The following is a 22,037-nucleotide window of genomic DNA, read 5'->3' as shown; positions in this document are numbered from 1 at the left end:
TCAGCTATAATGCTAGTCGTGGGACCATATTCCCTCTTTTGCATCATACAATGAATGACATACTAAGCATCTCTTCTGAACAATATTTTTTATTATGTTTAGTGTTCTTTATACAAAAAAAATCAGGATTTTTTTACAGTGATTTAAAAAGATTTCTGAATATTTTGGCCTTTTTTCCCAAATAGTTCATGCACTCCATATATTAAACATGTCTCCATAATCTGTAAATCTATTCACTGTAAATCATTTTTCAGCTTCAGATATGCATTCATCTATTGGAAAGCAAATTAACACAATATTTCCCATCTTTCCAGTTTTTTCATAGAAGGCAAATAAACGGGGAGCCGTTAGGGAGATGGTGTGTGTATGTGTGGATATTTACAAATTAAAAACAGACAAAACCAAAAACACCAATAATTTCTTGGTGGGAAGTGTCTGAAACCTCCACATTGCTCTGGAAGGTCTCCTTGCTTTTTTCAATTCAACATGAGGGGGTCCAAGACTGCCTTCTGACATTACTATCAAAGCATGATATTTACTAGAAAGGGATATACTCTGAGAGACAGGCACTCCTGGATAAAATGGAGAACCAAGCAACATTCTGCAAGTCTATAATAGCAGAAAAACCTTTGCTGGCTCCCATTATTAAGATGAGCTGCAGTGCAGAAGAGAAAACAGGTCTTATTGCTTAGCTGATGCCTTTTGATGCCAGCACAGAATGAAGACAAATGCAATGGACAATTATTTTATAGATCAAAGTCCTGGTTCTGTTTAGACCTACCTTTTTTATTTGCAACCTTCCAGGAAATGAAAGTAAGGTTTTCCTTTTCCTGCAGCTGTAAGTCAGGATGGGGAAAGGCCACAATAGGTCACATGAGTCAGGTAAAACATGCATATGAGTCAGGTAAAATCAGTAATGACCATCACCTTTGTCATTCCCCACAGATACTTCTAATAGGTTATGTGCTTCATCTTGTTTAGATCCATGAATCCAGGGCATAATTGGCAGGTCAATTAACAGGGTTGGGATTCTGTTATGTTAGTTGACCTACAGGTCATTTCTGCAGGGTAGAAATTGAGTAGAGGAGAAGGCAATGTCAGGATGGCCCTGGCCTGTGCACATTTGCTGTTGGCTTCATCACAGCCTTTGTACAATTCAAGCATCTCTGTACAAATCTATTCAGTCACCCAGCCAACCACTTGAGAAGAAAATTAGCCAGCATTCTCACATCATTGGCATGTAAAGCAGACTCTTCACACTCTAACATTCTGCAGAAGGAGAGGGAATACATGTCCTTTCCAAGGCCACAAACACTAAATCAGTTCTAGTGTGTGGTGTACTGATGGATATCAGATTCTCAAGTTTGAATTCCTGCTATGCCATGGAAGCTTACTCAGTGACCTAGTTTCTCTCTCTCTCAGCCTAATCTTCCTGACGGGGTTGTTGTGAGGATAAAACAGAGGAGAGAAAACCATGTAAACTGCTTTGCATCTCCACTGGGAAGGTGTGGTATAAATGCATTGAATGAATGAAAATGTCTTTCAGTCCAAGATGTTGCCTCACGTTTGAACTCACTGGCTCAACTTGTTCACAGCAACGGAGCCCAGTGACAACATGTGAAACACTCTGTTTTCCTTGGAGTATGGAGCATATGTTTGAGGTGCAGTTCAGATATTTAGTTATTGAAAACATGGAATTAAACATAGATGCTTAGATGAGATGATATTTTAATTACTTCTATACTTGTGAGCTGTTAATGTTTAGAGAGTTGAGCCTTTTGGAATACCACTGCAGATAAGGGATGAACACTGGAGATCAGGGTCAATATCTGTATCTATAAGTCAGCACAATGGTACATGGAAAGCACTTTGGCTATCCATACACAATAAGGGGCTAAAATCTCAGGAGCCTTGTTAGTTGGTGGCCTAGACTTGGTTAGAACCTTGATTAATGGTTCAACAGTAGCTGGTTGTATTGCTTGCTCTGTTGTTCAAATCTCTTAAGTCTAAGAACAGGTGCAATGCAAAGAAGACTTTTCATACTGGTAGTCCTGTAACTGACGTGTTTGGTTAGTATATGCCAGCAGTAGCCTTGTGTGGTGCCCAAACTATTGTGAAAGGAAAATGCTTCTCCACTAGTATCATGAGTATAGAGTTCAGCTTGTTATCAATCATAATTTTGGGAAATGGGGTGAATCTGTGTCTGCTACCCTGAACTCTTTGTGAGAAGATCATAATACAGATTAGATACACGGATAGAATCTTACTCTTTGACGGCCTCCAATCCTGTTTGGGCCATGCACCCATATATAATAAACAAGCAAAGTGATACTAACATTACTGCACATCTTATGATATCTGTTCTGCTTCCAGCCTAACAAAGCACACTACATGCTTCCTAAATATTTTCGCCATCTGGGTGCTAACCAGGCTTCATCCTGATTAGCTTTCAAAACCAGACAAGATTGCTCATATCTAGGGTGATATGGCGTCTGAAGTTTTTATCATGTTATATCTGTGACAGAATTTACATTGTGCCAAGTTCTGCAAGATCCTTGTTTCTTCAGATGGTGTTACATGCATTTTATTATAATCTATTTTTGTTGTTGGAAGCCATTCCAGACATTGCAGATGAGGCAGGATCTGAATATTTTAAGTACAAAAAAACCAAAATAAAGTCTACCTATGACTGCCAGCTTTCTTATTATGTAAACGCTACCTTAACTTTCAGTTCATGTCACACCTTGCTTAACTGCTTGGTTTCTTCAATATCCAATAAAAAAGCATTTCCAGGTGATTTATGTTTGTACAACAAATGCAATTGCTATTCGTAATTTCTGTCAGATCCTTGCATAATTTCTGTCAGATCCTTGCACACTCAGTGTTTGGAATGTGGTTGTACAAGAGTCATAAATAGTGACTACATGGTAACATGTTCTCTTCCCTTGCTAGGATAAATACACCAGCCTAAGAAACTCCAGTTTTTTCAAAACATTTGGAAAAAACCCTAGTACTTTGCTGGCACATACATAGCTAAATATTTTTTAGCCAAACTCCTGAAGCAATTTCTCAAGGATAAGCAACTCATTTTGTATTGGAACCCACATTGGCACAATATATCCAGACATACCAGTGTAACTGTAAATGTGAACCCTTAAGTAAGCAGAACTTTATAAAAAGCTTGCAGGGAGCATATAAATCGGTCTGCTTCTAGTATCTGTGCTGAGTATCTGACATGTGTTTGCATGTGAACCTAGATGCAATTGATTTAATCCTAAATGTGTGTGCACAGAATGACAGTGCAAAAAGTATATAATATTTGATACACATTAAAATAAGGTGCTAAGAATATCTGAGATTTAGCTTCATACATTTGGCAAGGTATGAGTTACTCACTGGCAAATTAACAACACTTTAGGAAAGCAACATGCTTTTTTTCTCCAGTCCATCCTTATTACAGATCCCATGATGGTCTTATAACAGGGAACAACTTTCCCTAGATCCTTAACACCCATTAGAGAAATATATTGGTTGAACTCTGTTCAGTTCTTTATAGTCTTTAGCATTATGGACCGATATAGATTCATGAAAGACAAAACAAAATACTTCACTCAAAGAATAATTAACTTGAATTTTGCTGGCACAGACTGCAATGTTTGTTTTTAGCTTAGTTGGCTTTAAACTGGATTTAGACAGATTCATGGAGGACAATTTTATCACTGGCTTCTAGCTATGATAACTAAATTCAGCCTTCATGTTCAGTGGCAATAACCCTCTGAATATCAGTGCTTCATGAAGGCTTTGGCTACTGTGCCTACTTGGAGGCTTTCTGGGTGTAGCTGGATATCTGCTATGTGAAGCAAGATGGACTGTTTGCCTAATACAGCACAGATGCTCTTGAATTCTTTGCCGTAAAATATGTCTCTCCTGAATTCAGATCTCATCTTTTAAACATGAGGCATAGGTTAACTCCATTGGCTGATATTATTATATATCAATCTTATTTGCTGAGACTTCACTTTCTTCTGAAATCAGAACACAAACCTGGTGACACAAACCTTTACTAATAGTGTTACAGATCCCTACTGTCTGCTACAGTCTGAGAACCAAAGAACACAGCATCATCTAGTCTTTAAAAATATTTTTCTAATCTTTATTCAGCTCCTGAAATGCACCCCTACATTTTCTGAGGTCATCACTGAAAAGCAATACACAAACCTCTTATTGTAATCTTCTTCAAACAGATGGTAGGGCAATGGCTTGGGAGAGAAGAAAAGAATGCATAGCTCTAGCACATAATTAGGCTAGGTACAGCTGAGAGCCTCAGTTGCGTTCTCTAAAACACATCCCATATAAAAGTGGCTAATTGCTCAATCCTACGCATGTTTACTTGGAAGTAAATTTCACTTTGAGCAATGCAACTTACTCCCAAATAACTTATGCACAGAACTGCAACTTTGGGATGTTTGGTTTTCTCTAATTAATTGCTATAGAGTCAAAGTTATCTTGTTCTATCAGTGAGAGTGTTTCTTTACATTTCGAGGCAGTAGCCCCTATATGTAATGTGGAATGATGCTTTGCTGTGTTGACTTCATCTTGGCACTATTAACTTGTTGCCCTAGTATGCTGTCAAATGGTTGCTTTTTTCATGGTGTGGTTCATTTGGCATCACTCCTTGATCAATTCCACATTAGCCCATTATGGACTAGTTTCAATTCCAGATAGTCAAAGCAATATCCTGGGAGTGGTGCAAAGTTGACAAATTCACCATGAAGGGTGACTTGTACTGCAGCTTGAATCAGTTAAGTATGTAAAAAATCTGGGGTTATGAGATGTTCTGACTATACTATTAACATACTGTAATCTGACCTGTTTTACATAGGGGTGAAGTGGGGTGGGGTAAGAAATCCAGGTCAGTCAGACAACACAACCATCCTGTCTCCACATTCCTTTGCGTGGCTTCTGCAGAGGCTCCGCTTGAGTAATTCTGTAATGCTGCATGGCTGCATTAAAGCTTTAGCTGAATTTATTAAACCTAACAATAGCCCTGTTCACAAGTGACAGTGAATGCATGTACAGTCCATGTACTGTGACACGTGAGGGTTTTTGTATGTGCATTAATTCTCATGTACAGCCAAAGAGGTACCTGTCCCCATTTTCATCTGTAAAGTGAGTACACATTGATTTTCCTGCAAGCAGATTTACAAGTCCATATGCAGGTGGTATATGCATTCAATTGCTAATATAAAATGAATGTATTAGTATCCAGACTTCTTAGGAAAAGTTGAATGCCTTTACTGAACCAATCTTCTCAGAAAGCCAAGCCATATTATTCCTAGCATCATGCTAAAACATATTGAGATGTTTCTTGTTAAATACCATCAGTTTACAGGTGTGAAATTGGCTGTAGACTTCCAAGTTTTCTGTTTGGCTACCTTCAGTGCTGCAAATGAAAAAAAAACATGTATTGTATTGCATTGAATGCTGTGTAATATACAGAGATTCTACCTTCTACAAGGATCCATGCTCTGTCTGCTTTGACAAGCCTCCTTATTAGTACAGCATGGACAGATTACAGACCATCACACCAGGGACTTAAATCTATGGGTAAATATTCATAGTTTATTAAGCTTCAGGGAAAGCATGAAGCTGTTTAAGGCATATATGAAAGAACTTTGTAACAACATAATATGTATCTGAAAAAAAACCAGGGTTACTGGGTGTTATAATATGTTAGCTTGCCTTGGGTGCCTTCCATGTGTAACTAATGAGAGAGTGTGAGCTGCATGCTGCTGATTATTTAAAACTGCAAAGGCCTTCTTTAGGCTAATGGACTCAAGTGAGTGTGTGTGTATGGGTGCAGGAGAATAAGAGGCCCCTGAATGTGATGAAGTGTAGCTTTTACCTTAAAATGATGCAAAGATGGACTAGTCCAGATTGGTTCAGAGTGCACGTGTCCTTTTATATCAAACATACCTAGGGACAGGAATCCCTGAACTTTTCACAACAATGACTGACAGGGCCAATGTCAGGTTAGTGAATTCTTAGTTGGTACCATATTTTTAAAATCAGCAGTAGGAAAGAATATATGGTGTGTGTGTGTGTGTGTGTGTTCTTCCTCTAGTCACCCATTGTCCCTTTCCTACTACATTCAGGTTTACAGGATGGTAGTTAACACCATGTGTCTGCACAAAGCAGCACTAACTGCTTTTAGGATAAAAGAAAGAGATCAGCTTCCCTGCCCGCCCAGAAATTATTCACAGTCCCTCAGTTCTGCACTGGATTAGCAGAAGGATGCATTTTTCCCATTTAACCCTTTGAAAAAAATGCCAAGTAGCATGGAGAAAGTGAAGCCGCACATTGGCACTTGCATCAGAACGCATATTTGAATTATAGCACTGAAATCCGAAACAGTTTTCGTCAATGCAAACATCTCCCATAAGCCATCCCATCCTTCGGTGAACGGCTTCCACCCTGGAGCCAAATGCAAGACCATTTCATCATATAAAAACGAGTGTCATACAACTTATTTGGTGAGGTTTATAAGCTAAGGCTTGGCTGAACTGACCTCCAACAAAAGTAAATCACCAGAACATTTCCCATTTATAAAATAGCTGGTCATTTTTGCTAGTAGCTAATTGCTTCTTCATTGTGGTTTCATGCTATTGTTAGCCTATGAAGCCTCGCTATCATCTCCCCTACCCTTATTTCAGATTTTTTACATGTTTGGGTACTCCCCCCCTCACTTGACAGCAACTTTGAATCCTTTAAAAAAAAAAAAACCTCAGCCATGTACATTATTAATGAAAGGAGTTGCATTATCTCACAAAGTAAACATAGGGGCATAGAGGGGTGTTTATTTCAGTCCACGTTCTGAAGCCTGGGGGCATAGAATCTGTGCATCCTGCTCTCCTGCTGATCTCCTGCTGATCAGCTCAGATTTCAGCTGCAGTATGATCACTTCAGCAGCTTGATGCCATTTGCTTTGTTTCCTAAAGAGATGATGGCGCTGGTGACCACCTGATGTGTTTTGTGTTTGGTCTCTGTTGTCCTGCTCTGGTTACTTTCTGGTACCATTGGTGACTTTGCCAACCCACATCACTACATATCTTTTTGTTGTTGCTGTTTCAGTGGTGTTGCATTATGCCAGGGAGTAGATAGCATTAACTGGTGATGTGGCTTCTGAGCTTTCGTTGCCTTCTGTCTCTTCTTTGTCCTTCTTGACTGTGTACTGACCAATGAAGGAGCCGTCCTCATTGAACTGCCCTTCACCACCTTCACCATAGTCCACCAAGCTGTCATCACTTTCTTGTTGCTTTATCGTGCCGTCTAATGAGGTCTGACTGCCCTGTAATGGCTTGTTGTCTTCATCACTAGCATCAAAAGGAAAATAAGTGCCATCAGAAGTAAGAAGGCAAGGGTGGTTTCAAAAGAGTAGTAAAAAATCTTAAACTTCTAAAATCGTTTGTTCATCTGCAATTCTATTTAAAAGCAGTTAAAAACCAGTGCTGGAGATTCTGTGGAAACAAGACTCCAAATGGCTTACTGCAAATTATCTGGTAAAATCTTTAATTTATATTTAGCTATGAAACATGACCATTTCCAAAGAACCTAAATAAATTAGAAAGGATCAAATTCCTTCTTCAGTGCACTATTATGGTGGAAGCCCTATTGAAGTGCAACAATTATGAAACGCTCTGAAGACTGCATGAGCCATGGTCATGTCGAACATACCCTTGATGGCACCAAGTACTCTTCTGATAGCAAGCTAGAGAGATAACAGTAACAGCTGATTAATTGTTGAAGGCTTTCACGGCCAGATTCAACTGGTTGTTGTGGGTTTTCCAGACTGTGTGGCCGTGGTCTGGTAGATCTTGTTCCTAATGTTTCGCCTGCATCTGTGGCTGTCATCTTCAGAGGTGTATCACAGAAGGAAGTCTGTTTGTGTGTAACAGACTTCCCTCTGTGATACACCTCTGAAGACGCCAGCCACAAATGCAGGCGAAACGTTAGGAACAAGATCTACCAAACCCAGCCACACAGCCCGGAAAACCCACCACAACCAGTCACAGCTGAGTTAGATCCAACTGGGACATAGATGTTTAGAAGTTACTGTGGCTGTTTTAACGTACTCTTTTACCTTTGTTCCTTCAGGGACTCAAACAATAAGCCTGCTTGGGATTGTTCCTTCAGGGACTCAAACAATAAGCCTGCTCTGGGGATAAAAGCCAGATTAACTACCATGTGTAACTAGTAGACTGTATTTGGTGGACTGCAAATCTAACAGGTCTGTTATAGACCCTGGAGACATTCATGAATGAATGTGCCCCACATTTCTCACCCATTAGTATGCTTGGCAATCAGTACCTCTTGGGATAGCAAGTGTGATAGATCAGTTGTACAACGTGTGAAAGATGCATCCCCATATAATTCTTTCCAACCACCTGCCTGTTGCTATTGGTAGTTGGCTGTTTCATGTCTCTTGCATTACACAAGTGTGATTTAGCCATCACTTCCCTAGCTTTTTTGAAAGAGCTGGTGATCAGCAGTGCTTGACTTTCAGGCCCCTTCCGCACACGCAAAATAATGCGTTTTCAAACCACTTTCACAACTGTTTGCAAGTGGATTTTGCTATTCCGCACAGCTTCAAAGAGCACCGAAAGCAGTTTGAAAGTGCATTATTCTGCATGTCCGGAATGAGCCTCAGTTTGATCAATCTAGCATAAACATAAAACCTACATTTGGTAATCATGGTTTAACCTGGGGTCCCAATACAACTATGCATGTTAACTGTATAATCATCATCTTTTGTATGGAATTCAATCAGAACTAAGAGGAACTATTAGGAGAATATAAACAATTGCCGTATTTGTTCGCGCAAGGAGGCACAAGATAATGGCAAAACCAATTCATTTTTTCAATATTTAAGTATTAAAATGAGGTTGCATCAAACGTGCCCTATAGATCCCCAATCAAACTAGTAAATACTCCTGAAGTGTTGACTTTTCACAGACTACAGTCCAGAGAACCACATGACTCAGAGGCTTTAGCATTCTTTCACCTCTGAAGAGCAGCCCTTCATACTGCTTTTGATAGTGTCAGAAGTTTTTCTGGGCATGCATAAACCTTTTGGTCACACCCAATGTTGCTCTCTGGATTGTAAACCAACAATTGGGATTTTGTTGCAGTTAGTCCATTAGTTCAGTACATACATTTGCATATAAATACATTTTTTGGTTAAAATTGAATTTTAGCTGCTTTACTGACAGTATTAAAGGAAGCTCAAGTTTAAGTTGGTTTAGAAGCATCATGTTCAAGAGTTGCATACGTCAGAGTGAATATCTTGCCAGTGAAAGATTTGCAGAGAACCTTCACTCTGAATTGACATACAGCCATGGACAGCTTTGTTTTCCCCCCCAACCCGGTTTTGCAGCACAGAACCTGAAATCAGCTTTTTAGGAACATAAAATAGAAGTAACTTACCTGAGAAATCAGAATCCTAATCCAGAAGTCCCTTTTTCATGTGAGTAATCCACTTTCAGTTGTGCAACGAGCTGATGGCAGTCATTGCATAATATGTGGATTAGTCACAGAAAAAAGGATGAAGTTGAGGGCCATGATAATTCAATTGGTTGTGGCAATGGTTCCCAATCTGCAGGCAGAATGCAACTCATTGGACAAAGGATGCCCCAAATCTCAAGTTAAGGGATACAAAATGATTATTTAATGGTGTTAGATGAAGGTTGACAGTGAAGAGGCAGGGAAGGGGAGGAGAGCAGAAAGTAAGGTGTGTTTTAGTGATGGAACTGCTGAAAGAAAAAAGCTGTGTGTGCCAGACTTCGGGGCAGTCCACAGTCCTACCTTTCAAGAGACCTTCATGGTCCATGTAGAAAGACAAGGTGAAAAGGAGAAGGAAGGATGGGAATAAAACAGAGAGAAAAGCAGAAAGAGCCTGATCAGAGAGCAAAATGGTGAAGTCTGCATTTCAGGGGACAGTGATCAAAAAACACTTCATTTTATCTGAGGGAGCTTACGACCTCATCATATCAAGTGAGGTCAGCACTCAAAAAACACTCACATATTGTTGTGCACACATAAAAAAACCTCCTCACACAATATGTATATTATGAGTAAATGATTTGTGGATGAACCATTGAAAAGGAGGGGGAGGGGATGTCTTCTGAGCTAAGTAGTGAAGGGCTCAAAGGATAGTAGTAGCTGTGAAGCAAAGTTGCCAACTTGCATTGCCTCATTATATGTACTAGTGAGAAGCATCTGAACAGTCACTAGGTCTGAATGCCTGCGGGTCTGTCACATTATTCTAGTGATGTGAAGCAAATCAAGCACTAGTTTGAAAAACTGCCTTCAAAGAAGGCAGATCCCACTTAGCATCGGCTGAGAATGGACAACTCGCACACAAGGGCCTGCATTTCAGATATCCCTTTATGAGTAGCCAACCATTTTTTATTCATTTCACTTATAGGTTGCTTTTCTTGCTGAGACTCAGAGGAGTCTTTGGGTCGGTAGTAAACACCATCACTCTGCAGCAATACCAATATACGTTAGTGCCATTATTCATAGATTATAAAGGTTACATTTTCTGACACAGAAATTTGCTTCAATGTAATAAAAATGTGTGAAATGTGCTTTCACTTCTTCAGTAGTGATTGCTATTGGGACTTAGCAGGCAGAGAAAAATGTAAGGATATTGGGAGGAACGTCTGATATCTGATGGCTAATATCTGATGGCTAAGAGCAGTTTCTCCTTCAGAATACTTTCTGGCATCATGAAATAACGGCCCCAAAATCAACTGGGCCGTAATTGCGACAGGGGGCAGGCACATGGTGAGCTCCGGAGCAGCAAGCATATGTGCCCTGGGCTGGCTGTGCGACTGAGCCATACCCGGCCTGATTGTGTGATGCGCATGAGTGTTGGGGTGGAACACGCTCCCTATATATTAGGCAGCATGTGGTTGCTCTGGCCTTCTTCGACACCTGGAGCAAACTGACCCACCCTCCCTCCCTATTTGGGCAGAATTTTTGTGCTGCTCAATTTGTCGCAGCCTTGGCGATTTGGGCAGAGGAGTGGATCTTTAAGGGGAGGCCGAGCTTGTGCGCCCATCCTTCCCGCGGTTGGGGGTGGGGCGGGCTCATGGCACATGCCATGGAGGCCTCTGCAATTCGAGCCTGACACCCCAGCAGGAAGGGGGCCACAGCGGGCAGGCGCCCAGGTGGCTTAGTACCTCCTGTCCTCCCCAATATGGATTGGGGTGTAGTGCTGGTCTCAGCCAGAGGTGCTGACCGGCCACAAAATGGATGCGCTCCTCTTACTTGCCCAGCTTCTGCCTCAATAAAAAGGGCTGCGGCCCAATTTAATTCCAAGACGTGTGCTGTGGTTATTCACCAGATAGAACCTTTGCACATCTGGGCGCAAATAGTAGTACAAAAAGTCCAATATAATGGAATCAGCGTTGTTCACATGAAACTATTTTCCATTAGTTGTTGGGTAATAGTGTTTGGGTGTAAGGAAGTGTTCCTGTATTTTTAGCAATCAATTGGCAACTCCCACACTGTCTATTGCCATGCTTTATAGAAGCACCACTGATTTGTATTTTTGGAAATTTGCTCCTGCAGCCTAGAGCTGATTTTGAAGCCCACGAGAGCGGGCAGTAAGTAACAAGTTGGAGCAGAACCACGGGCTAGGCATTATAGTATTCTAGTTCTATCTTACCCTGTTACCTGCTTCTTTCCCTCTGTAAACCAATCAGTTGGTACAGGAAAGCATATCATGGGAACAGAATGCTTTCTAAGGATAATGGTTTCAAGCTGCCTTAGCCTAGCCTTTGCACAAAGAGACCATTATTCTGTCAGCAGAGTAGAAAGAAGTGACAGTAATTCTTAATTATAGCTACAGAGACTGGAGTTCTGCATGCACAGGGCACCAAGGATGTGAAGGGTATGATGACAGCATATCAGGCATGCTTCTGTGAAGGAAGAAAGCAAACCAATAAAGAAAGCATGTCAGCTCAGATCCTGTTCACCTTTCAAGTTCCAACAGTAGCTTTCTCTGGAGTAACATCCAAGTTCTGCTTTACCCAGTTCTTTCCCTACAGCCCCCCCCCCCCCCCCCACTCCAATACGCCAGTCTGTTGGTATAGTAAATCATGAAGACTGGAAAGAAATGCTACCAACAGCGGTATATCTTAATCAGCCAGGTATTCTGAGTCAGGTATTCAAATTCAACCTTAATTTCTGAACACTTAAGGGAGTTGTCATGTCTCTAACTCTTTGTGTAAACTTGTACAATAGTTCATGGAGGGAGCACAGTGTGTTTTTCTCTTTCTGTCACGTACACTGAAGGATGTCTAATGTCTTCTTGACCCTTTCCTACTCCTAGTGAAGGACAGACAGCTTTTAAGTTTAGAGGGATAGATTTCAATCCAACTCAGTCCTAACAGAAGATGAAAGTATAGGGTTAGAATCTGAACTGTCTCCTTGACAGTAGTCAACAATATATACATATGTACATTTTCAAGGGCGCTTAAATAACCCTTTTTAAAAGCAAACACCACCACTTGCAAAGTTTTTCATGCTACAGTATTCGGAGTTCAAATTTAAATTAATACATTTAAATCATTTTTGATAGATTACTATACTCTTTTCCACAAAAAGATGACAGTAAATTTGTATAGTAATCCACCATTTCCTGGACCTTCTTTGTAGTAGAATGCTCCACAGGGATTCTAGTGGCCACCTATCTATATATATAAAAAGCTAACAGTGTTTTTGTCCATGATAGTATAACTCAGTAACTGCTGGGCCAATTCCTCTGAAAATTCCCAGCCACTATAGTCAGCCAGGTGAGAGTGTTTTTAGATGTTCACATACCTGAAATTTCACACCTGGCCCAGGTAAAACACCTTTTTCCTGGTGCTCCATGGTGAAGGACATGCCTGTGTGTAACTGCTACTGTTCCTTTCCCATTTCACCACAATAAGCCACAGCAACACGTGGCCGGGCTCTGTTAGTTGATTTTATAATTAAGGGCATAATGGCATAAAAGCATGATAAAAGAATATGCCATTCTTTTAACATTTGTACAAATCTCCAGGTAGCAATATGGAACTGAGATGCAAGCATATGACAGGAAGTCATGTGATAGTCATGTAACATGATGAGGTGCCAGTTATGACATCATCAGTGGAAGGAAGAGGCTCCATGCCACAAGTGCACATGGAACACTGCAAGACCATCTGGTGATGATGTTGGATGACTGAGATGGAAGAAGACAAAAAAGGCAAAGGAGACCTTTTGTATATGTATACGGTACTGGAGGACTGACTGTAAGAGTATTTGGGATGCCAGAGGACAGAAGACAGAAAAGGCAAGAGAGATATTTTTTTTCAGGGAGAAGTGTCTTGGAACTTGCCAATTTAAAAAATGGAGTACCCTTCAATGCTGAGTAATTTTGCTGACTTGTCCTGCTGCAGAAGTTGCAGAGATTTTGTTTGATATATATGTGCACTAGCAATAGGTCCTGCCAAAAAGCATAAAAATGATGGATCTATAAGGGCTTGTGACTAAGCAAATGAAGGCTGATTACAAACACTTTCCAATGTGCATATAGGTTTACTTTAGATTGGGACTGGGGCACATGTTGAGCAAGGGCTTCAGCCTCCCATTACCAGTTTTTGGGACAAGAGTAGTGTGTATGGGGAGGAGGGTTAAGCCTCTTCTCAATGCATACCAGTGCCATGATCCTGATGCAAATTGGATCCATTTGGCTTTTGGAAGCAAAGAGCTCCCAAAACAATGTGATATCAAGCCACAAGAATTTGGTATAATGTGAGGACTCTGTGGCCACATCAGGTCATAAACCATTTACTGAAAACCACTTCTACAACATTTTAGAAGAACATGAGTAAACTGCCTGGATTTCCTTATTTATATGTGCAAATAAGAGCATGATTACAGTTTATAGGGTAAGAAATCAGTGTGTTCTAAAGTTCCCTCAATGACTAATATATCCTTTTGAAGAAAACAGTCACTATTGGAATGCAACGATCACAGAAATGCTAAACATGCTCAGTCGTCCAACAATCCACTCAACTAACTTTTGATCATATAGTTTCATGCTGCAAGATTTATACACTGTGCTGCCTTCAAAATTCTGTAGGAAACTGTCTGAGCAACTTGGTATTCATGAGACCAGATCTCAAGCAGCATTTTTTCAGCAAGTCCTTCAACTGAACTTCTACTGGTTATCAAGTATTCTGTGAACACCAGATAATCTCACAGAGCCCAATCTAAATCCAGTGTAACTGAGCAAATCATCCTGTGAGTTTGGAATATCTTGGCTTTTTAAAAACACCACACAGCAAGGTCCTGATGTACAAAGAGCAGATCAGGGCTCTAAGTCATTTATGTTAACAAAACACAATTAATTCAGCAAACACTAACAGTGTTACCTGTTTCCATTCCTTGGGAGCAATGGGGAAACAAATGTAAACCATGAACACAGGACCCATCTGTGAACAGCCAAAGAAAACAGCTTGTTTTGGAAGCTGAGATAAAAGTGGCTGCTGTCCTTAAAAGGATATCATTAGGCTTGAGGGTGATGGTAGCAATGGAACACAGTCAATCATTATATATTTCTATGAGATGGATCTGCTACGTTGCATAGAGGATATTAACAAAATCAGTTATGTTGCATTCAGTGCAACCCTTTGCAGTGTTACTCCTATCTAGGAGTTTTCTGTTAGGCGAAAAGTCTGGAATTCATTAGGATGCTTTTTGAAAGTGCAGGAAAAAATTTTTTAGGATTAATCTGAGAAATGCCTCTTTGATTGCCTCTTTTTTTGAACATGAAGGAGATAAATATCTGCCTTAAGATGCCACTTAACACCCTAATTTAGGTACACATGATAGATGTGAGAAAGTATCTGAAGGTGCCATAGCATCTATATTGTGCTTTCTTATCTGATACGGTGGTTTCCACTGAATCAAAATCCACACTCTGAAAGAATTCAGTCCTCAGGAAGAACATTTTATTATCCTTTCAATTTTTAAGGGAATTCAGTTGATCTATAGTTGATCTAGATAAATCATGCAATGCAGTCTCTGAGGTGGCACTCATGAATGGGAAGTACTTCCCATGCACTCCCCCCTCCATCTGCTCAGACAGTGTTAGAAACCTTTCTCTTGATAGGCTAATTTTCCATGGGCAGGGAGAAAATTGTGGAAAAAAAGTGAGGAAAAATTCTAAATCTGAAATCTTGTGCTTGATTGAAACAGAATATGTCTAGGGAACATGCACTATGATTTAGCAAAACATGTGTATTAGCCCTTTATTGTCCTTTGCAGAAAACTTGATGTAGTAGGGACAGGAGATAGCTGAAGATGTAGATTCATGAGATGGTGGTATCTGGATGATTTTTAAATCAACAAAGGAGCAAATGAGAGGCAGAACATGAATATTAGTCAAACATGCTAAGCAGGAAACATACCTGTAATCAAATGATCCATTATCTACTTTCTGGTCATCAGGGTCCAGGGGCACATCTTTATTTTCTCGCACTGTGAAGGCACAAGAGGGGCAAGCAATTAAAACTGAAAAAACATTTTATAGGTCCTATTTTCAAGCTCTCCAAGCTACATATGGAATTGTTTTTGCATTTATATAGAGGCATTCAGATGGGAAGGATCTGAAGTAAGAACAGTAACTGATAGCAGCATATCTTGGATAAAACAGAGCTGTGGGAAATATACTTGTAAAGCCACTGATCAGTTCACATTCTTATATATTGATGCATAACATGGAGTGATTTTATTAAAGAGACAAGAAGCCAAATTAAACATGGGCCACTGGATAAATGTGATGCGTATAAATCCCAGGTCAAGCAGGATTCTAGCTCAAGCCCATCCAAAATCTCGTCTGCTGTCACTTATGCATTTATTACAACTATTTTTTCCTGAGAAGGTCAGGCTAAAAATTATGTTCATTGTACATTGGAGAGAAACTAGAGTAAGCAAACAGTTCTGTAAGTAATACAGTTTGGCATCTACTGTGTACGGGAACTTTTGGAAAACTATTCCATGAGCTCAGTGAGTTATATAATACAGCAAGCTCATTTGACTTAATATAGGGACTTTTATTCCAGTATTAGTTCGATGAGATTCTTAAAAAGTCTACACTTTTATCGATTACCATGCAGGGGAAGGGGTGGGGGAGAGAGATTTGGTAGTAATAAACATACCACCAGATACTGTGGCATGGAAGTTATGACTAAGAGTAAATATTGAAGAGTAAATCTTGAGATTATTAATGGAAGTTATTAATAATCTGTTGAAGATGACATGGTCAAATACTTTATCTCTATAGCAACAATTAAGCATTTCAGTACCACAGTTCTTAAGTCTTAGCCATCTATACTATTTTGTAGCATGTGTGTTTAAATCTCTGTCGTACATAAGCACACAAAACTACTTTTCCATTTAACAGGTAATTGAGAAAATGATGTATTCCCATCTAAACATGGTGGGCAGATAGGATGCCTTATAGCTTCAACCTGTAATCATGTTATTTTTACTGTTTTTACCGTTTTACTATTTTTACTGTTGTGCTTATTCCTTTTCATACTACCCTTTCTCTATACTAAGTTCTGAACTGATACATAAATAAAGGTGCAGTTTTGGCAAAGGGCTCGGGGACAAGAAAACAGTACAGCGGTACCTCTTTGCAACTGGACAAAACCACAGTAATGCACACAAATGTCAAATACATCTTACAGAGAAAATGCGAATCTTGTTACTTCCTTCCATACCATTTGATTGCCAGTTTTCTACTCTTGTCATTATGCATACACTGCTTGGAAATGTGGTCAGAAGCCTGGTGTGACCGCCCTTGATTTTTAATTCCTCCTACTGTTATTGTAAGGAGATAAAAGACTGGGAGAAGATAGGCCTTTGTCTCACATCCATCATTCTGATCTTTACCATACTTTTTTTCTTTTATAGAGAATGTGTTGCATGAAGGACCTCTAAATGATTACTGTATTACAAAATACTTTTTCTTAAGAGAGGCAGAAAATGAACTCAGATAAGTTCAGTGGGAACAAGCCTCATACAGCAGAAACTTTTATTCTTTCTGTTTGATACAAGGATTTAGATATTGTTTACATTTTTAGCCCTCGTAACTGCTTGTCACTCTCACGCACTAAGGTGGTTCCTTGTAGCTTAACAAGGGAAGTTCCCTGACACAGTCTTTAATGCGTCCTTCAGGATCTAGCCCCAAGGTGCCTTGCACTTAAATGCTGTTAGATCTTGGAAGACACTATGGTGGCCTTTGCACAATCATAGTATACAACCCAAAAGGATGTCAGGAAAGGCACAATATATTACCGCTCAGCCCTTTCTCCACCTTTTGAACATTTTAATGAGATTCTTTCATGAACAAGTTCTATTGCATACACTGAAGGAGCCAACACACTGAACAAATGTGAGGTCAAGTCTTAACAAAGGTAATGGGATCTGTAGCATTACCTCCTATCTAGCAAGAAATCCTAGTCTTGCCTTTAACAAGATTAATTCTTTTTAGTGCCACAGATGTTCAAAACATAAAGGAATAAATCCTTCAAGTGGGAAGGCTACTGCTAAGATCCCAAGATCAAATTAGATGCAGAATTAAATACTTAAAACACACATATCCTAGGAGACTGCTCTTTGTCTTACCTGGATATTTCCCTCCTCTGCTTCTCTTAATGAAGCAAACTATCAGCAAAATGAGGACCAGCAGAGCAATGGCACACATCAGTCCAATAAACCAACCCTGAGTTGCAATGTCACCTTGGTTCTTAGCATATGCTAGTAAGAGGAGTCAAAAGAGAAAAGGTGATAGTAGCATTGAACCACAAATATAACAGAAATATCAAACTAAGACCAATGGATTCTCCCTTTCCCATCCATTGCCATCCTTTAGATTTTAGGACAGCTTCATCTGTGTTTGTATTCCTCTACTTTGTGACTGTGTGCCAAAGAAAAACCTGTTTTTAATTTGAAGCAAGGGTACCCACAATTCTAAAAGGGACAATGCAGATCAAAGGATTGCTGGAAAGATCAAAGAGTAGCAATGGTGTGTGGAATAGGGTGGTTGAGAAACAAAACACTGCCCAACAAAGGAGGATGTATATAATGGGGAAAATAAGAGCAAAACAGATATGAGCTTTGATTTAAAGTAATAGAAAATATGCAGATCACATAGCAAATGTCCTCCAAGAATCAACTGAGGTCTTATATTTATGTAGCACATGATTTGAATAAGCCAATAAGTACAGTTTCCCAAAACATTATGTACTGCCTTGACAACTGTGTGTAACAACAGAACAAAAAGGAATCCATGCCAAAATGAACACAGTTTTGAAAAAAAAGTTGCTTTATATTTTCAGCTTTTGCCCATTCTGAGTTCTTGAAAGGGGGAGGAACATATTTTCACTAAAATATAATTAGCCAATGAAGTAGCCCCAACTGCATCAGCTTAACACTGGTCTATTAAAACACAAATAATTATATTGGTTTTAGAAGAACCCAGAAAGTTGCTGGTGAAACTCTGAAGGGATTAATAACTCAGGAATGAATTCTGAGATTGCTTTTGGCTGGAAAAGAGAGGGATAGTAAGTCAAATAAACAAATACCTGGTATGTAGAAGACCAAGACAAAAAATGGTTTTTCTTTTTCCCTTCCCCAAACTTTTAAAATAAATGACAGAAGATTCTTAGATTATTGGAAAATGCACCCCCAAAAGGAGGAGAGATGGAAAGTGCTACCATTTTAATACAACTACAGATTCTCAATGGGGAGCAAACACATTCAATTTGAATCACTTACTGTCATGATTTCTTCTGAAAAGCAAAAGAGATCTACCATCCTACTTCTGCATGAAAATACATACTAGCACTGTCACAGATTTGTATAGAAGTTATTTTCACACTTCATGTGTAAATAATATCAGTTTTATGTCAGCAAAAACTTAGTAAAGTCAATGTATAGCCTAAGTCGCAGTCAGGGTGGACTGTGAGGGGAAAAGAAACCTGGAAAGAGCCCCAAATCTTCTCCCGATGGAGGGGGAGGGAAGGAGCAGGTTTGTCACAGCTTCCACATGTCTGCCTTATTCAAGGCATGGGATGCTGGTCTGCAGTGATGGGAGTTCCAGCCCCTTGGAGGGACCACCATCTCAAGGGTGACAGTGACTGCTGTCCATTCCATGTGAGCTGCCCCAGGGTTGGGGAGACCTCAGTGAGGGGCACGGTCAAGTCATCGACCCCCCCCCCCCAGCACTTTGCCTGGTGGTCTTAATGGCCAATCTGTCCCTCGTAACAGTTGATTTTATCAGGCAAAGATTATTTCAGCTGACACAAACACTACATAGTACTTCAAACAAAATGCTAGGTGCATTTCAGAGTTCATAAAAAGCATAGCTCATCAAGACTGTATTCCTTCCTCATTGTAGGAATAATTAGCTTGAACTAAATTATGAAAAGACATAAGGGTTATGTTTGTGACTATTAAGTCAATGAGAGTTTTTTCCCTGTCTTGTGAATTAAAGCAGAGCTGTGGTATAGCCTCATGGTTTCATAAGAAGAGTAGAACTAAGTAGTTCATATAAGCACCTTTCAAGTTATCTATGATAAATATTTTTTAAATAGCACTAATGGAAGATTATCACAGTCATACAGAATTGAAATTCTGCCAAAACTGTAATGAAGATACATTTTACAACAATAGTTAACAGACCTTTCCCAGTCTCTCTCTGTGTCTCCTCACATAATAGCTTTAAGTGCTCCATTCTGCAAAACTTATACCAAGGGTTTTGCCATAGGAAATGTTTTAGAGGACCCTTTAAATTACATTCAGATATGTGAATGAAACATTTTATTCCCCAACCCTGCTACAAATCATCTTCTGGATTTTTTTTTCAAAGCTGGATAAACATGAAAAATGTATGTCTGCTATCAAGTTGTGTGGGACTTAATACGAAGAATCTAAGCCGGGGCTAGTCTGTAAGATACAGTGAATTGGGTGGATTAAATTCTTGGCTATCTCTTCAAATGTTGAAGAAACACAGCAAACAATATAATCCCCAGTGACTGGCAAGCATTAAGATTCCTCTGGATTGGTGTAAAGATCAGGCCCCTGGCTTTTGCCTCATCAACATAGTAGTACTTTCTAGTAGTTGCAGTCAGGACTCCAGCTCAAACCATTTAATTGTACCCACCACTTCTATATTTGGGTATGGTTGTTCAAAACTTGGACCTGGCTCTGATACTCAAGGTCAAATTACACTATATTGTAGGATATTGATTGACTCTCACAACATTTTTCAATCATGTTAAAAAGCAGTGGCAAGGTTTCGTCCTGAATGCCCATTATCAACCTATCAGTTATAAAAAAGCTCAGCCTAAAAATCTCTACATAGAGGGCAAATCCCCATGGTCAAAAAAATCGTGTGATACTCACGGTAAAAGTCCTGGTTTGGGCAAGGAATACCCATGGCTTCAGTGCCCAACTTGGCTCTGTATCGGCCCTGGTGCGCGCTCTCCCTCTTATCCCGCATTTTTCAAAAACCAGCAGGAAGGTACACCTTTTTTAAAAACGTGGGCCAAGGTTGCATCAGTGGGGAGGCAGCAGAAAAATATTACGGTTTATTTTTCCCACCCGGGGAGGCACACACCAAACAGACCACAGTGGGATGGGCACAGAGTGCACGAAGGGTTTTTTTGTTTTGTGCTGGTCGTGGCTTTGTAGGCATGCAAAGCTACGACCCTGCAAAGAGAAGGAGAACTAGCGCAGAGTGCGTGTACCAACAAAGCTGCATAACCAAAAAGTTAAAAAAATAGACATCCTATGTTTCTACGAAGCTGCACAGGCAGAATTTTTTTAAAAAACTTCCTCAAGCAGAGGGGAGGGCTGCAGGGTCACGTTCCTGCCCCCAAAACAGCAGCCAATTGGAAAGAGCTGCAGAGCTGATCACGGATTCATGGAAATAGTTACAGTTTTTGATCCTGGGATTAAGTTTGACCCCCTCAACATAGGCTGGAGTGGGGAGGCCAAGGATGTAGGTAAGGGTTTTTTTCCCTGGGTTCAATCCCCTCATTACATGTCTGAAGCTCCGCCCCCGTTTGTGGTTTTTTTGGATTTTTAAAGTGTTTTTTTCAGTTTTTGGCATGCAGGGGGCAATGTTTTTAAGCTAGCGGCACCAACATTTCAGGGATTTGTCGGGAGACTCTCCTGATGATACCACCCAGGTTTGGTGAGGTTTTGCTCAGGTGATCCAAAGTTATGGACTCCCAAAGGGGGTGCCCCCATCTCCCATTGTTTCCAATGGGAGCTAATAGGAGATGGGGGCTACACCTTTGAGGGTTCATAACTTTGGACCCCTAAACCAAACTTTACAAAACCTGGGTGGTATCATCAGGAGAGTCTCCTAAAGATACCCTGAAAGTTTGGTGCTGCTAGCTTAACAGTTGCACCCCTGACAGCAGGCACCCCCAAAATTTCCCCAGATTCTCTTTTTAAATCCACCCCTTCGGCATGGATTTAAAGGGAGAATCTGAGCTTCCCAATTTAAACATTGAAAGTGATGCTGTTTCAGGGTGGGGGAGAATCCACCCCAAAACAGCATCACTTTCAATGTTGTTTTAACTGGGGACCCCAGATTCTCCCTTCAAGGTGGATTTAAAAGGAGAATTTGGGCTCCCTAGTTTAAACACCATTGAAAGTGATGCTGCTTGGGGGTGGATTCCAGCATCACAGCAGCTGCCCATGGGGGGGGGGGCAACACTCAGATTTTGCACCAGGCTCCATTTCCCCATGCTATGCCTCTGCCCGGAGGGGAGGGCAGAAGGGACTGCTGGCTGGGAGCGGGGCGGGGCAGGGCAGTCTGCTGTCCCTGGCCTCAGAGAGCTGCTTTTATAAGCACTGAGACTGGGGGCAGGGCTTGGGCAGCATGGCCATGCCCCCCAGGGGCAGGTGGGGGCATGGCC

General features: G+C 40.4%; 1 protein-coding gene across 18 annotated transcripts in view; it reads right to left on the bottom strand.

Moving 5' to 3' along the window:
- Positions 1–73: 73 nt before the first annotated feature.
- The window catches only part of NFASC (neurofascin), a 257,064-nt gene continuing 235,100 nt past the window's right edge, over positions 74–22,037 (bottom strand). For 12 of the 18 annotated variants that reach the window (XM_048496445.1, XM_048496444.1, XM_048496456.1 and 9 more), the window contains 4 exons: positions 17,731–17,862; positions 15,507–15,576; positions 9,862–9,873; positions 74–7,373 (listed from right to left, as the gene is read on the bottom strand). In XM_048496445.1, the coding sequence (XP_048352402.1) occupies positions 7,142–7,373; positions 9,862–9,873; positions 15,507–15,576; positions 17,731–17,862 (446 nt within the window). In that variant the 3' untranslated portion in view covers positions 74–7,141. The remainder of the gene's footprint in view (positions 7,374–9,861; positions 9,874–15,506; positions 15,577–17,730; positions 17,863–22,037) is intronic. The other 6 variants (XM_048496451.1, XM_048496447.1, XM_048496458.1 and 3 more) reach the window with 1 other exon arrangement.

Source organism: Sphaerodactylus townsendi, linkage group LG05, assembly GCF_021028975.2.
Source record: "Sphaerodactylus townsendi isolate TG3544 linkage group LG05, MPM_Stown_v2.3, whole genome shotgun sequence".
Classification (NCBI taxonomy): Eukaryota; Metazoa; Chordata; class Lepidosauria; order Squamata; family Sphaerodactylidae; genus Sphaerodactylus; species Sphaerodactylus townsendi.
Note: the sequence above shows the minus strand (reverse complement) of the source record. Positions and strands in the feature narration are given on the sequence as shown.